The sequence below is a fragment of the Microtus ochrogaster genome, chromosome 19 (genome assembly GCF_000317375.1).
Source record: "Microtus ochrogaster isolate Prairie Vole_2 chromosome 19, MicOch1.0, whole genome shotgun sequence".
Taxonomy (NCBI): Eukaryota; Metazoa; Chordata; class Mammalia; order Rodentia; family Cricetidae; genus Microtus; species Microtus ochrogaster.
The window spans coordinates 2309306-2327766 of record NC_022021.1 but is presented as its reverse complement, the minus strand read 5'-3'; the positions used below and the strand labels follow the sequence as shown (position 1 = coordinate 2327766).

The window sequence follows — 18461 nt, the reverse complement described above, 5'->3', positions numbered from 1 at the left end:
TATATTTGATACATTATATGTATATATAATGTACACACACACACACACTGAAGACAAGTATCAGAGAAATTCACATTTCTATCATGGCTTTGATTTCAGAGCCTATAAATTCATCTTTTCTAATTTTAAAATATCTAAGGTGTTATAAACCACAGTCACCCTGCTATGCTATGGAAGAATATGTTCCTTTTACATGACAGTGTGTTGGCAGCTGTTATCCAGATTCCCCATAATACCATCTCCCTCTCCCCAACCTCCCACCTTCTCAGCCTCTAATAATCAATTTTCTACTTTGTCCTGTGATATCAACTCTTGTGACTCCCACTAATGGCTGAGAACGTACACTATTTATCTTTCTGTGCCTTCCATTTTAAATTATTGAAAATGCCCAAATTCTTTGTCATTGTTGTCATCATTTTTTGAGACAGGGTTTTTCTGTGTAGCTCTGACTGTCCTGGAACTCTCTCTCTCTCTCTCTTTGTAAACCAGACTGTCCTCAAACTCACTGAGATCTGACTGCCTCTGCCTCCGGAGCGCTAGGATTAAAAGCGTGTGCCACCACCACTGCCCAGCTTCCCGACTGGGCAGGCCTTAGATACCCCAAACTAGAGGAGGAGGTGGTTGTACCTTCAATTAAGCCATCATCTTAGAAAATGTCTTCCTCGATGATATCCTCAATCCCTAACAGCTCAGTTCTCAACTGTCCCAGCTTAAAGTACTTACATCTTGATGAAACACTTGTACCACATGCAAATATTCTAAAAAGCTCCGAGTTACAGTATTTAAAATAAAACACCTTAGAAAGGAAACTGTGTGGGTAACAGCCCTCTTGCTCTCCCCGTACGGTCTAACAGAGAAATACTCAGATATGGAGAACCGGCCAACCAGTCCTCCACGAACTACGTGCTCATTTCCAGTCACATAACACACACTTTCACCACTAGCTACACTTCGAACCAGGCGTCAGGCCTAGGCCACCACTACACCAGATACTGAGCCGGTGCCTCACTTTAAGTATTAAATGACACCGCACCTCTGCTCCCTCCACCTTCCTCTGTCGTTTCCAACCAAGCAAACAGGGCTGAGGAGCTTTCAAAACGCTGAAAAGCCAGTTCATGGCAGAGCAGGGCTCTGAGCTGTCGGCTTGCTGCCTGGCAACACGTATCATCAGGACGAGTTCGAGCACGCGGGCCACAAATTTCCCAGTCGTGACAAAAGTTTGAGATTAGCATTTTCCAGGCACCGATCCTGATGTTATGCTTTTTCCATCACACTAACACCAGAGAGACTTCTAGATCAGCAGTGTGAACATGCAATAAACAGATTCTCTTGTCTGGGAGCGGTTAGGCTATGGAGAGCAATGGGTAAAGCGATAGACAGCCAACTGACTTCTGATTGCCCAGACAGGAGGTGCTACTGAAGAAAAATCACTTCTGAGCTACTTCTCATGAAGAAAAGTCAATTCTTAACTCGCAGAAATGGCCCTTTCCCATGACCACTAGTGCGCATGCTCCATGCGCGCCCTCAGCTTCCTTTGCTTCACGCCCACAGACTCGGTGGTTAAGACAAGGCCTGGCAAACGGCAAGTCTTTGAAAATGGTAGAAAGAACCACTGAGGGTGGAGGTGAGAGCAGGGGTCTTGTTGCTTGTTCTTGGTTACCACTGAATCTCCAGGCCTACAATAGCGCCCAGCACAAAGTAGACACAAAATAGTTAGCAGGCAAGGAAAGAACCCGCAGGACTGTGTGGGTTCCTGGCCTCCCTCATCAGATCCACACAGGCCAACAGCTGAGCCTGCCCAGCCCCAAAGGAAATGGTTTTGCCCTGTTGGAACTCACGTTCCAATCCCCATTTCCTGTTACCTTGTTAATGAAACTATTGAGGGCGATAATATGGAGAGACGCTGTTACAATAAAGTCATAGACACAGAAGTTTAGACAGCATATCACACAGACGGTTTATCCCAGCTATAATTTTTTTTAATAGATTAGTATGATCAAATTCTATTGCTTACATGAACCATAATAAATCTATGCATTTCTGTAATTAAAATATGGTTGTTGGGGGCTGCAGATCCCTGGCCCCTTGACTTTCTTTGCCTACCTCAGACCCTTTGCCTGCTGGAGTGAACTGAGCAAAACAACTTGTTTACCTGTGCCTGCATCTGCTGTGAGCAAGAGACCCTGATGGCAGGGGATTGGGTTTTGTTGAGGCCTGCAGAAGAAAGATTCTGAGAGCTGGGGCATGGCTCCCTATATTAAGGATCCCTATATCAGCTTCCCGGGAGCACAATAAACTTGGCATTCTTGTATCAAGGATGACCTGTGTCCCCGTCTGTCTGTGTATGTGTGTTTTTAAGTCTCCAGGCCCCTTTCCTGATTTTCATACCGACCTGTAATGGCATGGGCATTACATATGGTAATAAGATAAATGTTAAAAAATGAAAAAGAACCTGGATTTGAACAATGGTACCTGGGCTGTAATAGTTCTCAGCTTGCACTATGACCAACAAGCTCCAAGCAAGCAGGGCCTCTCATACACCAAGAACTGTGGGAACCAGTTACCGTGTCTCACAAATTTAATCTCAGCATTCAAGAGGTAGAAAGGCCAAGCGGCTTCATATACAGGGAGGTCTGGGTCTCAAAAGCACAGAACTATAAAGAGAATTGTGGCAGGGCACTAGGAGGTACAGAGGGCCTCAGGCACACAAGACGACCCTGAGTGGTTTCCTATGTGCCTCCCTAGGCTGTCTGCAGAGAATGGCACTATGATGACAGATGCAGAGAACCTAGGTGGTGGAAGAGAAAATGGGGTGAGAGGAAGGGTCAGGAAAGATGTGGGATGACATCACTCTCCATAGAACCTTCCTCAGCCTTTCATTCATCAGCTGAGTTGAATGAGGTTAGGCAAGTTCCTAATTCTTGACTTAGTAGAATCTGTGACACATCAAATGCATTCTGGGGATCTAAGTCAGGATGCACAGAGAGCATTTTCTATGTGCTTGGTGAAAGAACCCTTACTTTCCAGAACATCATCTAGGTCAGTGATTTGTTCTTCAGAAAATCCTGGGGCATAAAGTAGACACGGTGGTGTGTGCCTGCAATCTCGTAGCTTGGAAGGGGGAGACAGGCGGGTAATAAAATTAAAGTCATCCTTGGCTACATAACAAATTTAAGGCCAGCCTGGTCTACATGAGACCCTTTTTCAAGGAATTGGGAAAATAACACAAAAGAAAATCCCAGGGTAAAGAGACTGATAAGAATAAGACAAAGAGCTGGGTGGTGGTGGCGGCGCACGCCTTTAATCCCAGCACTTGGGAGGCAGAGGCAGAGGCAGAGGCAGGCAGTTCTCTGTGGGTTTGAGGCCAGCATGGTCTACAAGAGCTAGTTCCAGGACAGGCTCCAGGCTCCAAAGCTACAGAAGGCAAGAGAGAGAATGGAGCGTATTTCTCTTCAAATGACTAAATGACTTTGGGGTCTATGGTGATTTGAATGGGAGTGGCCCCCATAGGCGTATGTACTGAGTGCTTAGTTGCCAGGGAATGAAACTCTTTGAAAGGATTAGAAGGATCGGGAGAGGTGTACTTGCTGGAAGAAAGGTGTCACTGGGGGAGGGGGAGGGGTTTTAAGACGTCAAAGCCTATGCCAGACCCAATCTCTCTCTCTCCCTTCCCCCTTCACTCTGCCTCCATGTAGCTCTCAGCCACTGCTCCAGCACCCATGGGTGCCGCTATGCTCCACACCATCATGAACTACACCTCTGGAATTGTAAGCAAGCCCCCAATTAAACATTATCTTTTATAAAAGAGTTGCCTTGGCTATGGTGTCTCTTCGCAGCAAAAGGATGGGGACTAGACAGGGCCATTTAATTTGTTCAGAATAACTTCTCATTATTCTTCAAGTACAATTGCAATCGTGACATTATAAAACCGTAACTGGTTCACAAGAATAATAATAAAATCATTTATCACGCTAACAAAGACAGCAAAGTTAATTTCCAGGCTAAAGTTATTCCAGTTCTTTACTCTTATGACAGCCGCAGACACCAGCTCCTCCACCCAGACTCATTACCATAGCAGGGAGAGAGGGGCACAATCTAGCTAATATCTAATGCGCCTCAAAGAGATGGTCAGTTTAGCATTGAGGAAAATGAGACACTTTTATCTTCAGGAAGCGTGTCTTCCAGGTGAGTCTTGTGTAGGCACCTAAGTGTCTTCACCTTAGTGGAATGCTGCCCTTGCTGGAGGGTACAAACAGCTTCTAACTTCCTTCAACGCTTTCTAGAAGGTCTGCAAAATGTGCCTGTTACTTATGTGGACCTAGGGGACTAGGGTTTCTTGCCAAATTCTCTTGGTTTGGTGCCTGCTGTCCTATTCACCTGATTGTCCCATAGACCCATCAAATTCAACCTAAAACTAAATACATTATGTGTCATAGTTCTGCCTCCTAGTCCACCCCAAAACGTGGCCCAAGCACAGAAGAACTGTCCTTCCTCCCAACACTCATCTCCCTCCCCACAACATTGTTCTAGCCAACCTCACCTAAGGTGACATTCATCTAACCAACCTCACCTAAGGTGACATTCATGTAGCCAACCTCACCTAAGATGACATTCATGTAGCCAACCTCACCTAAGATGACATTCATCTAGCCAACCTCACCTAAGATGACATTCATCCAGTCCCATCTTGCCCAAGACAATATTCATCTATTCTCATCTCAACCCTGATACTACCTTGCCTTCTTCATGGCTTTCTAAAGCCCTCTGGCTAGTCCCCTGCCTCTCATTTGAACTTTCAACTGGAATCTCCATTATTCTAGGATGACCTTTCCAAACAGCTGTGTAAAACAGTTCCCAGAATTCTCAGGGAGAAGCTCCAGCCCCTTGAGTCTTCCTGAAGCCCTGACAACCTGGTTGCTCTCAAGCCTGTGTTCTTGGTGTTTCCACCACCACACTTTGGTGTGCAGATGGGAAAATGGCCTGCATTCTCCCCATTCATCTCCACTATCTGGAATTCCCTTCCCTCACTAAGATCCTAACTCAGGGACATATCTTCCGCGGCGCCTGCCTTGATCATGCCACTGTCGCAGGCTGCAACATGCTTGAAAATGACTTACGGGGCACTTCCCAAACTCTGCCTGGAGAGGTTGCTTTCCTGTCCAGCCACAACTGCAAGTCATCCACCCACCTGCAGCACAGCTCAAGAACTTCAAAATCTAGCACTGACTTAGACTTCATTTTATTCTGAATTAGTTTAACGGTGGAAAATAAGGGAAGATAGAGGCGTGAGATAATCTTTATAAAAAAAATGAGAGGTTGACTTTTTAAAGGTCTGGAGGTGATCTAAAGATGTCCTGAGCAGTCAGAACTGGCAAGTCAGAAACTTACCACCAAGTATGTCTATCAGCCCAGTAAGAAGTCTGCCTGCCTACAATACAGCAGTAGAGGTGGGCTCAAAGCTTACCAATGCTCCTGGCACAAGATCAGGAAGAAGTCTCTCACATAATCTTCAAAGAAAAAACATAGCACTACCTAGGCTACCGCCTTGGGCAGGCAGAGCAGCCAGGAGCAGCACTCCCAGAGGAGAGCCATGGGAGTTCCTCTTAGCCAGGCCCAGGAGGCCCACTGCTCCTTCAACCCAGCAGCAGGTGCTGTGTGTGGAGGCCACACAGACCCCAGCAAGTCTTCATAAGTACTCGTTCTCAAGGCTTCTTTTCAGTCAACAAAGAAGCAAAGAACCTAGGGTTACACTACCTGTCAAATACTGGAAATCCAGCTGTTCTGTGCTGCTAGTTAAAAACAGGATCAAGTACCAACCAGCTGTTACCACTCACAGCAAAGAAACAAGGGTCTGGCCGCACCTGTCCCTGACTCCTGCATCTGGAACCGTGATTCTCGGTGCCATCAGACTGGAATTCCTTTATATTCTCTGATATTTCATGAAGCCCTAGCACTATCCCAAAAGTAAACTGGTAATTCTGTTCCACAGATGTATGAATAACCTTATATGTACACATAATTTCAAAATGAAGAAAACACTGTAATATCCTAGCTAAAATAGGAATATAATACTCTAGTATGCAGCAAAAGAAACTAATAATAAGACTATTTGTATTTCAGCATTAACAATATTCTCCTGTGTTGTAGCAGCCACCACCAAAGAGCAGCAGCCATGGCCCTGGGTTATCCCATGGCTGTGGGTCTCAACAAGAGTCACAAGGTGACAAAGAATGTCAGCAAGCCCAGGCAGAGTCGGCACTACGAGGGTCCTCACCAATGACACCAAGTTCGTATGGGACATGATCCAAAAAGTATGCGACTTTATGCCCATGAGCAGCATGCCATGGAGCTGTTCAGGGTGTCCAAACACAAGCGCATGCATAAGTTCATCATGAAGAAGGTGGGCACGCAAATGGACACCAACAGGAAGCGGGAGGAGCCGAGCAACGTGCTGGTGGCCATGAGGAAGGCCAGGGCCAAGAAGGATTGATGTCCCTGCCCTACCTCCCTTCCCAACGAACGTTTATACTGAAAACAGACAACAACAAACAAAACACAATGTTTTCCTATCAATGTCTGGTTTTAGAGGGAAATTAAGATTTTTGTTTCACATGAGAAACACAATAATATGCAAAAAGGCAAGTAAAACTTACTATCAGAATTATTTGTATAGGGAAAAAGGAAAATATGTGAACTATAGTAAGGCTTTTTTAAAAAAAATATGACCTCCCCCAGAAAAAACAGCCACATTGAATAGAATGAGGAGCAATGGCTTTCCTGATGGCAAACCAAGCACTCTGAAAAAGGGTGGCTGAGTGATGTCTTATGCCTTGATATAGCTTAATAATTATATATATATCTTAGTGTGGGAACCCCCCCACCCCTAGCAGAACTGCATTCAAGCTTGGTATCCGCTCTATAGGACCAACTTCTGGGTTTTTTAGGACTGTTCTGCACCCTGACAAACACCCCTGGTACCTCATCTCTAGATGATAGCAGTACTGTCCACTCCTCATGCCAACAAACAAACTTACTTTCATGCTTCTGGGAGAATCCCCATAAAGATCCACCGGTCCAGTTGAGTTTTATAAAGCTTGAATGAGCAAAGAATGAACAAAGCTCTCTTGGAGAAAACCAGGGCATGGGGAAACACACACACAAAAGGCTGAGATGGATATCTGAAGAGCTGGACCACAAGGACCTGGCCCAGGGATAGCAAATGTGTGAACGCTTGCTGAATAATAAGAAACAAACATAATGGTGCACCATGCACAGACCCAGGGGTACGTTGTATCCCACAACCCCAGAGCTTATCTCTATACCTCTTATTTCCCAGTATGCTTTACTGTGTACTCAAACAGACTGATTAGCAATCCCTGCATTTTCTGGGCATGGAGCAGGGGCAGGCATACCTTCTTCAGTTTCTACAGCTCCAGAAGGCATGGTTGGTCGTCTCTCTTCTGTCTTTGCTTCTTGCTCAAGAGCCTACAAGATAAAGCAGGGGAAATTGCTGAAAACCATTTGGGCCCCAGATGTGCAAATGAGAGGTAAAAAAATCACCATCACAGATCTCAGAGTTGGGAAATCTGGCAAGGAAAGTGTGTGTGTGTGTGTGTGTGTGTGTGTGTGTGTGTGTGTGTGTGTGTGTGTGTTAGGAGTGATGGTAAACCCTGGTAGAGCATCCAAGGAGGACAAGAGAAGTCAGATGAAACCCAGAGGCACTTTTTTACATTTCATAACCACAAGTTTCTCAGGAATGCCATGTATGAACCACAGCAAGGGACCTTGAGACAAAAAGAAAGAAGTGAGTGTTGGCACACCTGCCCAACTGGAGTCTCCTAGACCCACATCATACACAGGTGATGTGAGAGACCTGGTAAGGAGGTAGGACCACAGTCCAGAGTGTATCCAGAGTGACCACAGGTCAGAAAGTATGCAGGCTGGTACAGATTGTCCCTGGCTGGATCCAAGTTGCTGCGCGAGCTCAAAGCCAAGGCAAAAAGCTGCCCTCTTGGGACCATAATGATTTCCTTAGCCCATGAAGATATAGGAGGAAACACAGAATCATATGTTCATGAGCTGACCACTTATGCAGCCCAAGATGATATCAGTATAGGGTTCTACAATAAATCTTTAGCCTCCTTGGGTGGAAAATCACACAACTAACATAGCTGGTTAGCCCTCCCACAAAATTAGGCTGGCAGATCGAGTGCCCCATTCACTGTCTATTCTAGAACATCCAAGCTACAAAGGGGCAGTGGGCGCTAAGTGTCTAGATATACACTGTAGGCTACCTCTGCCAGTGTCCCCTATAAGAAGTGCTTTCCTCTCTTCTGGGCCCCAGGAGATTAGGAAAGGACTAGACCACGTCTACAATGGATCTGTGCTACCAAGGAAGTATGATTTAGTTTTCATTGTCAACTTGATACAGTCTAGAGTCACCTGGGAAGAGGGCATCTCAGTTGAAGAATTCTCTTGATCAGATTGGCCTATGGTCATGTCTACTAGAGACTATCTTGTTTGATGATTGATGTCTACAGCCTACTGTAGACAGTGCCAACCTAGGCAGGTAGACCTGGGCTATTAAGGAAGCTAGCAGAATCAGGTTAGGAGGCTCATCAGTTATGAGCATTTGCTGCTCTTCCAGATGACCTGGGTTCAATTCCCAGCAGTTGCTTGGTAGCTTACAATCACCCAAAATTCAAGTTCCAAGGAATCTGATTACCTCTTTTGACCCCCTACAGGTATCAGGCAGGCCAAACATTCATACACATAAAACAAAACAAATAATCTAAAAAAAGAAAAAAATAAGAAAGCTAGAAAGTGGAGCATGAGCCAGTGAACCAGTCAGTAAGCATCACTGTTGGTCAAATAAACCCCTTCCTCCCCAACAGTGGCAGTGGTGTTTATCATAGCCTCAGAAAACAAACTGGAGCAGGGTGGTACCTAGCATGAGAAGTGAAGCTTGGAAGAGGGGTCACCATACAAGCCCAAGGCCCAAGATAACCATCTGCCCTCTGTTTACCCTGGGACAACCTTGACCTTTGAGAAAAGCACATCAGACAACATTAGTTTTTTATTACTATTAAAAATTACTATTATTTTTATTAGCTTTCTGATCCTACTGCACGTACTGGCTTTGGGGGAGCCTAGGCAGTTTGGATGCTCAACTTAATAAACCTGGATGGAGGTGGGTGGTCCTTGGACTTCCCACAGGTCAGGGAACCCTGATTACTCTTCAAGCTGATGAGGGAGAGGGACTTGATCGGGAGAGGGGGAGGGAAATGGGAGGCGGTGGCTGGGAGGAGGCAGAAATCCTTAATAAATAAATAAATTAAAAAAAATAACTGCAGTTTGGATATTCAGCAACAGTTTGGCTTTTAGTACTGTGGTAGTTTAATGAGAATAGCTCCCATAGACTCATATGTTTGAATGTTTGGTCCTTAGTTAGTAGTACTGTTTTGGAAAAGATTAGGAGGTGTGGTCTTGTTGGCGTGTCACCCCCAGTGACACACCTATGCCTCGCCCAGTCTCTCTCTCTCTCTCTCTCTCTCTCTCTCTCTCTCTCTCTCTCTCTCTCTCTCTCTTTCTCTGTCTCTCTCTCTGTGTACTGTTCTCAAGCCATGAGTCCCCTCATGATGGTCATGGACTCACCCTCTGAAACTGTAAACAAGTCCCCAATCAAATGCTTTCTTTTGTAAGCTGCCTTGGTCATGGTGTCTCTTCACTGCAACAGAACAGTGACTAAGACAAGCATTTATTACAAACTGGCATTATCTTGACATCAACTACAAGGCAGAGTGAAAACATTAACAGCTCTGACCAAGTGTGGCTTCTAAAGGTGATGAGAGGCATAGTTCTGGTACTTGAGAAGGCAAGCTGAGGATTTGAAAAGGTTTCATGATTACGTTCTACAGAGCTGTATGTAACAGAGACATGCTCAGACTAGTTCGAATGAGCAAGTCTCCTTGAGGGGACAGAGTGTGAGGTGCCATGTACCAGACTGTGATCATACAAAAGCGGATTTCAGTACATATCAGATTCAATAAACTTGAATTCTTTTTATTTTCCTCCCTTCTCTCTCTTTTTCTTTCTTATGTTTTGAAACAGGATCTCCATATGTAGTAGCCCATGCTGGCCTAAAATTTGTAATCTTCCTGTCTTAGCCCCCAGAGCACTCAAATTATAAAAATATATATATATTCTGAGAAACACGTGTGTGTCACTACTCCTGGGTTAGCATGAGTATACTGTATACATATAACATATGCATCCACATTACTACTTATTATCCACAACTGTCAAAGTGTAGTATAAACACCCCAAATGAGAATTGCCTTTGGGGGCTAGAGTGATAGCTTAGTGGTTAAGAGCACTTTGCTATTACAGATGACTACTGATCAGTTCCCAGTAACCACATGGCAACTCACAACTACCCTTAAGTCTAATTCTAGGGAACCCAACACCCTCCTCTGGTTCTATGAGCACCAGACACACGCATGGTACACACACATACATGCAGGCAAAACATGAATACACATAAAGTAAAAGTAAATTAATAATTGATAAAAAAAAATAGTCTGCCTTTTGCTTGTACGTACAATAATATCTAACCACGTAAGATACTGCATGACCAGTTTTAACTTCAGGAACATGTGGCACCGCCTGTCATGGAAGTTGGAGTGGATGGCTGGATGGCAGGAGGAACATTGGCCTTCCTCCCGCCTTCCCAGACCCCTTGTTCACTTCCCAAGCAACAGGATGACAGGAGCAAACCACCACGCCTACTTCTTAATTGGTTCTCTTACGGTTTCATGAAATGAAACCTCAGAAACTCTCTTACCATTGTTATTGCAGAGCCCGCTGCAATAAAATGATCGTAACATCTCATTTTATTCATCCCATAGCTTTGCTAAAGTCAGTCTCTCAAATGTGTGCAATTTCAGCAAACCCAGATGAAGGAGTCTGCAATGACGCAAATGCCCAAAACATTTGCTGCACATGGAACGTGTTCTATTCTTCCTGTTAGTCACCATGTGCTGTGGGACAATGGTCTGTATCCTGTCAATTATATTTAATGCTGATTGGCCAGTCACCAGGCAGGAAGTATAGGTGGGACAATCGACAAGAAGTAGAGGTGGGTCAATGAGAACAGAAGAATTCTGGGAAGAAGGAAGTCTTATTCGGCAGTCCTGACCCAGCCACAGAAGAAGCACAATGTGACTGCCTCGCAGAAAAAGGTACTGAGCCATATGGCTAACACAGATAAGAATAATGGGCTAATGTAAATTATAAGAGTTAATAAGAAGCCTGAGCTAATGGGCCAATCAGTGTATAACTAATGTAGAACTCTGTGTGATTTCTTTGAGACTTAACAACTGTGGAACCGGGCAGGATAGAAACCCCCACAACAACCATGTGTCATGCTGCTCTCTGAACAGCTCTCCCGGGACCATGCATGTTGCCAGGCTCCATCCCTGTGGGGCTTCTGGGGCCAGACTCCCCTTGATAATATTGTGCAATGTAGCCCAGCATCTGCCTGGCAGGGACTCATCACCTTTCGGTACTTCCACGAGAAGCTACAGGATGACTAGAGGCTTTAATATCATTAAATGACAAATGCTTGAAGCTCGGCCCTCACTTGTGTATACTAAATAGAACCATACATGCCAGAAAATGACACACAAATTTCTAAATCCCAATGGGAGAGAGACCCTGAAGAACATGCTTCATTTGAATTATTCAAATTAAAATTCTATGTGGGATATGCTGATAACATTTATTTGCTATAAAAACACTTTAATTGCATTTGTAGTTAATTATATAACATCAACATAGAAGCCAAACTATGATAGATGGCAGTTTTTGTTTCTCCGAGCTGATGTTTTAATCTGGTTGAAAGCCTGTACAGCCAAAGAAAACTGCCTTACAAGTGGATGTTCTTGACATGTGAGGGTCACAGAATCTAGACAGAGACCCCCAGGGCCACTGAGCACTGTCTACTAGACTGAATCAGGTCATAGTCAAAGCAAGTTTGCTTAATAAAAATGAAAAGTACAAATATTCTATATATTTGTCCAGAGAGTACAAACTATTAAGAATGATGAAATGTTTTGATCCTGAGATGTGCACGCCATAGGAACCCTCAAATCTGGTGTCACAGACATGGCAGGAAAGAGCAAATCTCTTTATAAAAGGACTATGTTCTCACCTGTCCTGTTCACATACAAACAGGACAGAGGTAAAGATCTAAGTCATAAGAAAGTCCATCAGAACACGCTATGAACTGTAAGGTAAGAATCAGAATACTGTCAAAAAGTAGAGAAAATGAACGGTATTAGAATATTAAAATTCATTTGTGGAAGCCTGGTACCCAGGCACAAGTTTGCAGTTCACGTACAAAGATGGAAGGGTCCTAAACTCAAGGATAGCCTGGGCTACAAGCAAGACCCTGTCTCAGAAAACAAAACCCACAACAAAAGAAAGGCAAGCAAAACAAGAATGGACAGACTGCTGCTTCTGCGCTGCCTAAAGCTGCGCTGGTCTCCATTCCGCTGATCAGTGCAGCCTCTAGCTTCGTGACCTCAAGTTTTCATTAGGAAAAAGCCCTGTTTGCGACCAAGCACTGTTCCAAAACAGTGCGTAGATTCCACACGCACTAAAGGAGCATGCACCATGGAGTATGGGAACCGCGGTACAAACCTTGACAAGAAAGGTCCTGTCCCAAAAATACTTCCGGAAGAGCTTGATATCTGCCTCCAGCAAATGCTCGGCTGTGTGGTTAACAGTCAGAGTCAAGGTTTCCGATGAGTGAGCGAACTGCAGAGACGCATCTTCGTGGAGGCGCAGTCGGGAGAAGCCTGGGGACCGGCTACCCTGAAAACTGAACCACCTCAAGTCAAAACCCAACAGCTTCACAGAAGCCACCCCCCATCCTGCCCTGATATTACAACTCCGAGTGGAAAATGATCCTTCAAAGTCACTTACACACTCAATTACACAAGCGTGTGTAAACAGATCCGGGTCAAGCCATCTTTATTTTTCCACTTAGTGGTGGTTTTTAAAAGGCTGTATCTATTCATAAATAACAAAGCAGTCCTGACTTTAAAGCATAGAAATGTACCTCACTATTCCACTCACCTTTTAATTGGAAAAGATGTCTCTCCCTTTAATGCAGCTCATGTAGAACAAATTAGCAGGCAACCAATTGCTTGTTAGGCGATTATAATGGAAAACACATAGGATCTCCAGGGAGTACGGAGAGCTTTGGATGTGACAAACAACTGAAAGATTCCTAACACACTGGTACCACTGTGCTAAATCGCTTCCTCGTGCAAATCAGAACACACACAGATTTGATTAGGTCATAGTCTTGAACACACTCGCTAACAATGAAACGACAGCCCCAAACTAAGTTCTCGAATATAAGCTTATTTTCTCATCTGTCTCGGCTGGCGAAGAACAACTGTGTTAGCTATCCACCTTCTTGGTGTCTGGAATTACAGCAGCAAATAAGCACAGCTTGTAATATCATGCACTGGTAACAGTAAAGAGGCTCCAGGAGAAAAATATGCAGGTCTATCATGTGGTCACATCCAACAGACAGTTCCCCAGATCCCTTGCTTTACAGAACCAGCTCTGCCCCTTTCTGCCTCTGGCATGATCTCATTTTGCTAATGAATGTTCGCTTTACAGAAATACAGCTGAGAGCCTGTAACTTACTTACAATGGCTTGATTTCTACTTTGTCAATGCTACAATGCTGTGGAAGATACGTGAATTCATTAGAAATGTTACTTTCAGGGTTTGAATTTTGATTTTACACAGGCTGGAGGAGGTACACACATAGTGGCAAAAAGTCTCATCCCACAGTCAGTCACACAACCATGAGGCTACAAATGTGGACCATGTTGCCCAGTGATGTATAGGAGGCTCGGTATAGCAAATGCATTGGAAATGGGAAATTTTCAACCTAAAACAGATTCAAAGGACATACCTCCATTTAAAATGGAGGTGCCTTTGAGCTTACTTATCTCCATCAGATGGAGTGACAGAAAGGGATCTGTAAAGATCAATTTTACTGGAAGATACAGTCTTCACACGAATTCCAGAATCTTCTAGAAAACAAGCCACTGAGGTGAAAGGTCCATGGGACTGAGTAGCAGCTCTAATTTGAAACACAGATATTCCATCATATGATCATATGATCACATAATCTTATGACCATAATTGAGTCAACTTTTAATTCCACCTATGAATTGATCTATTAAACATGTAAATTTTTAAAACATACAGTATCTTCTGGTGCTGGAAACAAGGAGGAGGGGCAAAGCACCAGCAGATAAGTCTACCTCCAGGGGGGAACACTGCACCAGCAGCTGTAACTCAGTTAAGGGACACGTTCTTGCCCTGTTCTTTGTAGCCAAGAAAACAGGGTTGTGTTCATAAGCAAAGGAAAGGACAATTCCCTCTGGAGAGGCTTGTCCCTTGGTTAATGACAATTTGATCAAATAAAGCAGGGGAGGAGAAAGAGAAAGTTCTGGTTTCTACCTAATGCCCACTTAAGCATCAAATTACCATTAATTAATCACATCGAATTAATTACATTGAGCTATATGAGCCAAACAAGAAAAACCATCCCTCTAAGATACACCATGTAATAATACTCAAGCAATAGTTAAGTTTTTTTATTGTAATTTTCAATGTACTATTCTAGTTATAATTTGTATTTTACCATATTATATCAAGGCAATCACGATATCTGGCTCCTTCTTTCATAACTGAGGACAATTCATCTGAACCAAAGGAGCACATAATCCACCTGTCAGTCACTGGGAATGTTGAGAACACTGCTGACACAGACAGCTTCATAGGTAACAGATTATTTCCCTTATATGAACTCACTAAACCCTAGTGACTACACCTATAGCTTACCTGCCATTCTTACAATGGAAATTATGACACTGGCATTGAACTAGAAATAGTCCAGTAAGTAAAGGAGAAATGTTCTCATCTCTCAAATAGTTTAGAAGATAGCCAAAAAAGTAAAAGGTTATCCTGTGACTATTACTAAAATTAATCATAATCATACAAGAACATAATTCAGAAGCCTCTGTTGAGGAAATGATGCTGAAGCTAAAGCCTGAAGGACAGTGTAGGCCACCGTTTGGACAACTCTTTCTTCCTGTCTCTCCTCCACAAAATACTCTCAACCAAGGTATCCCATATGCACCAGCTAAGCATATACTGGTACTAAGCGTATATTTGTACAAGAAGACTAGCTGTATAAAACACAAGCCAACATTAGCAGATGGCTTAGTTGTCTCCGTTTTCTCCTAACGCTCGGCAGGCTTTAAGGACATGGTCAAGAGAGACACTATCAAGCAACTGAACTTACTTTGCGATGTCTTCCACCAGCATGGAGTGTCCACCATGCAAAGCCAGGTCTAATGGTGTGGTACCCTCTTCATTGGGTAGCTCCAAGGCCTTGACGCCCCCCGGGAGACACAAGAGGAAGTGGAAAAGCTTAGGCAGGCCCCATCTCACGGCCAGGTGCAGGAGAGATTCTCTGTGGAGAGACACTGAAAAGAAGGGAAAACATGTTGTCAGTTCCTCCATTCATAAACTTTGTTTTGTACATTTTATTAAGGAGCTGGTCAACTGGGTATAACAGAAAATCAGGGCTGGAAGGAATCAAAAGTATCTCATCTTTGACCTCATGTTCTACAAAGGATGAGAGGCCCTGGGGTTTTCTGGAGGTCAGGGAGCCAGAGGGCACTGAAGCTATGATACCCATGACTGGTACAGGCTCTTTCCATCCACTATGCTACATCCTGTTGCCACTCAGGATGCAGGAACATCACGGGAGGAGACAAGTTCTCAGGAAATACAAGTTCATCCTTTGGAAATACGCTCACCAATTTCTAAGGTATCCAACTAAGAAGATCCTGCCACACAGACAAGACAGACTATCAAGACCAAAGGCACACAGACACCTCCATTCCTACCATTTGTCCTCAGAGCTAGTCCTTCCTCATGAGAGGCTGTGGCAGAAAGCAGTTTCTTAAGTCTAGAGCACTCGTGACCACGGTCTGTCCCCAGACTCACAGTAATTGTGTGTGCCCAGAACACATCTCCACACTGCCAAAGGCCCCCCTGGTGCTATGCCTTTGCAGATGGCCCTGCACGGGGTCCTCCGCAGCCTCCTGCTAGTTTCCACTGGGATGTTTACTGCCGCATGTTGCCATCATTTGCTGACTTCCACTGTATAAGCTGACAGGCCCGCAAAGGTTTTCCTTCTTAACAGTAGCTGGTAATGCATAAGGCCATTAAGTACTTGCAGAGTTGAAAAGTAATTAACTATCTATGTCTCAATTGTGTATGCATATTTACTTCATATGTAATATAGACAGAGTTTGTACACTTGTCTCCCTACAGTTAACAGCCCAGTACCTAGGACATAGGCGATTCATGACAAGCACTATACTGGAAATAGGTAAAATATAAAAAAAAAAATTTTCTTATATTAAAAAGCTAGACCCAAACTGATTGTGGCGGCACCTGCCTGGAATCCCAGAGCTCAGGGCTGTGAGGCAGGAGGATCACTTGTGCCCAGGAACTTGACACTAACCTGAGCAACATAGCAAGATACAGACTATATACATACATACATACATACATACATACATACATACATACACACATACACACATACACACATACATACATACATGCCAGGCTCATGAACTTTATAGGCATGGTCACACTTTAAAGGCATTCTACCAGCCTAAACACAAAGATGGTCACTACAGATCTGTTGTGATGAGCAGCACACCATGGGGTCTAGTAAGTAATGATACTGATTATATTCATAACCCAAGAGAGCTAGACAGCAGAACGAAAGGCCCAAAAGGGTAGGGACCTCGTCTTCTGTCCTGTGGGATCCCACGAGCATCACAGTGCCTGGCACACTTGCTAAGCATTTACAGATGAAATTACACACGAATGGCAAGCCCCTGTGGACGCTGGCTTTTCATCTTGGACTGGGCTGCTACAAGGGACCCCCTCACTCTCCATTCTCTCCGACATAGCTCCTAAATGAAGCCTCACAACAGAAACAGTGGACTCCCAGCTGGTATTCCCACACACAACGAGGACATTAAGGACCAAAATGCCAGCTTCCCACACAGCTCACTGTCCACAGAACCATGATCTTATTGTTTTCTGTCTTCATTAGCATAACTTCACTATTGCCAGAGACTCCTGCCCAGGCAAACCAGGGACTGTTTACTGCAGAAATTTCCCACAAGACTCATCAACCCTTCAGCAGGAACCACCAATGGACAGTAGAGAAGCCCTAAATCCAATTTAAACCATCATGATCCTTGCCAACTCCCATGAAAGCCCCCATCTGAACCTGCCATTCCCCCCACCATCACCAACCCTACTCCCACAATGAAAAAAAAAATCTTTATGAAACCAAGCTTCAATTTCTCAATGAATTCCTGTCTTGCCACCCCCAGCCCCTGCAGCCATTAAGGGTTTGGAGCAGGGCTCCCAGATTCACTAGGGCAGTCATAAGCACAGCTTTGTCTCGTGCATGTGAGGAGTATTTGTGGAGGGAGCATGGAACAAAATCCCAACACAGCAGAGAGAAACGTCCTGCTGTGCATGGATACAAAATAAAACTGCTCGGTTTACACATTCACGGGTCTGCTCGGCTTTCTCTACATCTGCATCAATGACTAAGGGCTTTAGATTTCAAATACACAAGAATGATACCTGGGTCCTTATCACTGGATAGTACCACCCAGTCCCCTGCATAGTGGCGCTATCATTTGTTATGAGACACAGCACATAGCCCCTCTACAGTGGAACAGCATCCTAAACACCAAAACATCTAAAGCAGATCCGCAGCCCCTGGCTGCGCACAGTTACTGTGCATTTGTCTGACATGCTTCAACTCATCTTTATGAAAAATCACAAGGCTTACATTGGCTTTTCCTCTCCACGTGCTGGAAACTCAACCTAATGCCTCATGGACCCTAGGCACCAAAGAATTGATTCTTTTTTAATCCTTGAAATTTATGACCATTTTACTTATTTACTTAAAAATCATGGCTTTTATTCTTAGCAGGCCCCCTGCAGGACAAGTCTGACAACATTTGTACTTATTTTTCTTATTTCAAATAATAACCAGGAAGAGACTTGTTAGGATCAGGTAACAAAGCAAACACGCACCTGCACACACATGCACACATACCCTGGCCAGCCGAGGAGAGCCAATCGACATGAGATACTGAGCGGCCACACTAAATGGAACTTTTACACCACAGATCCCAATGTGGAAGTGGTGAGAAAGGTCTCGTGTTTGTACAGGCTGCAGTTTTCTCCCGAGAAAAGCACAACTGAGAGAGAGAGAGAGAGAGAGAGAGAGAGAGAGAGAGAGAGAGAGAGAGAGAG

At 44.2% G+C, this 18461-nt stretch overlaps 1 protein-coding gene and 1 pseudogene across 2 annotated transcripts in view; one reads left to right on the top strand and one right to left on the bottom strand.

Moving 5' to 3' along the window:
* The window catches only part of Arhgef28 (Rho guanine nucleotide exchange factor 28), a 295501-nt gene that overhangs the window by 144822 nt on the left and 132218 nt on the right, over nt 1–18461 (bottom strand). For both annotated transcript variants that reach the window (XM_005356442.3, XM_026783747.1), the window contains exons 5-7: nt 15397–15580; nt 12703–12883; nt 7413–7485 (exon numbers count right to left, since the gene is read on the bottom strand). In XM_005356442.3, coding sequence (XP_005356499.2) covers nt 7413–7485; nt 12703–12883; nt 15397–15580 — 438 coding nt within the window. The remainder of the gene's footprint in view (nt 1–7412; nt 7486–12702; nt 12884–15396; nt 15581–18461) is intronic.
* On the top strand, nt 6173–6490 carry LOC101991378 (annotated as a pseudogene).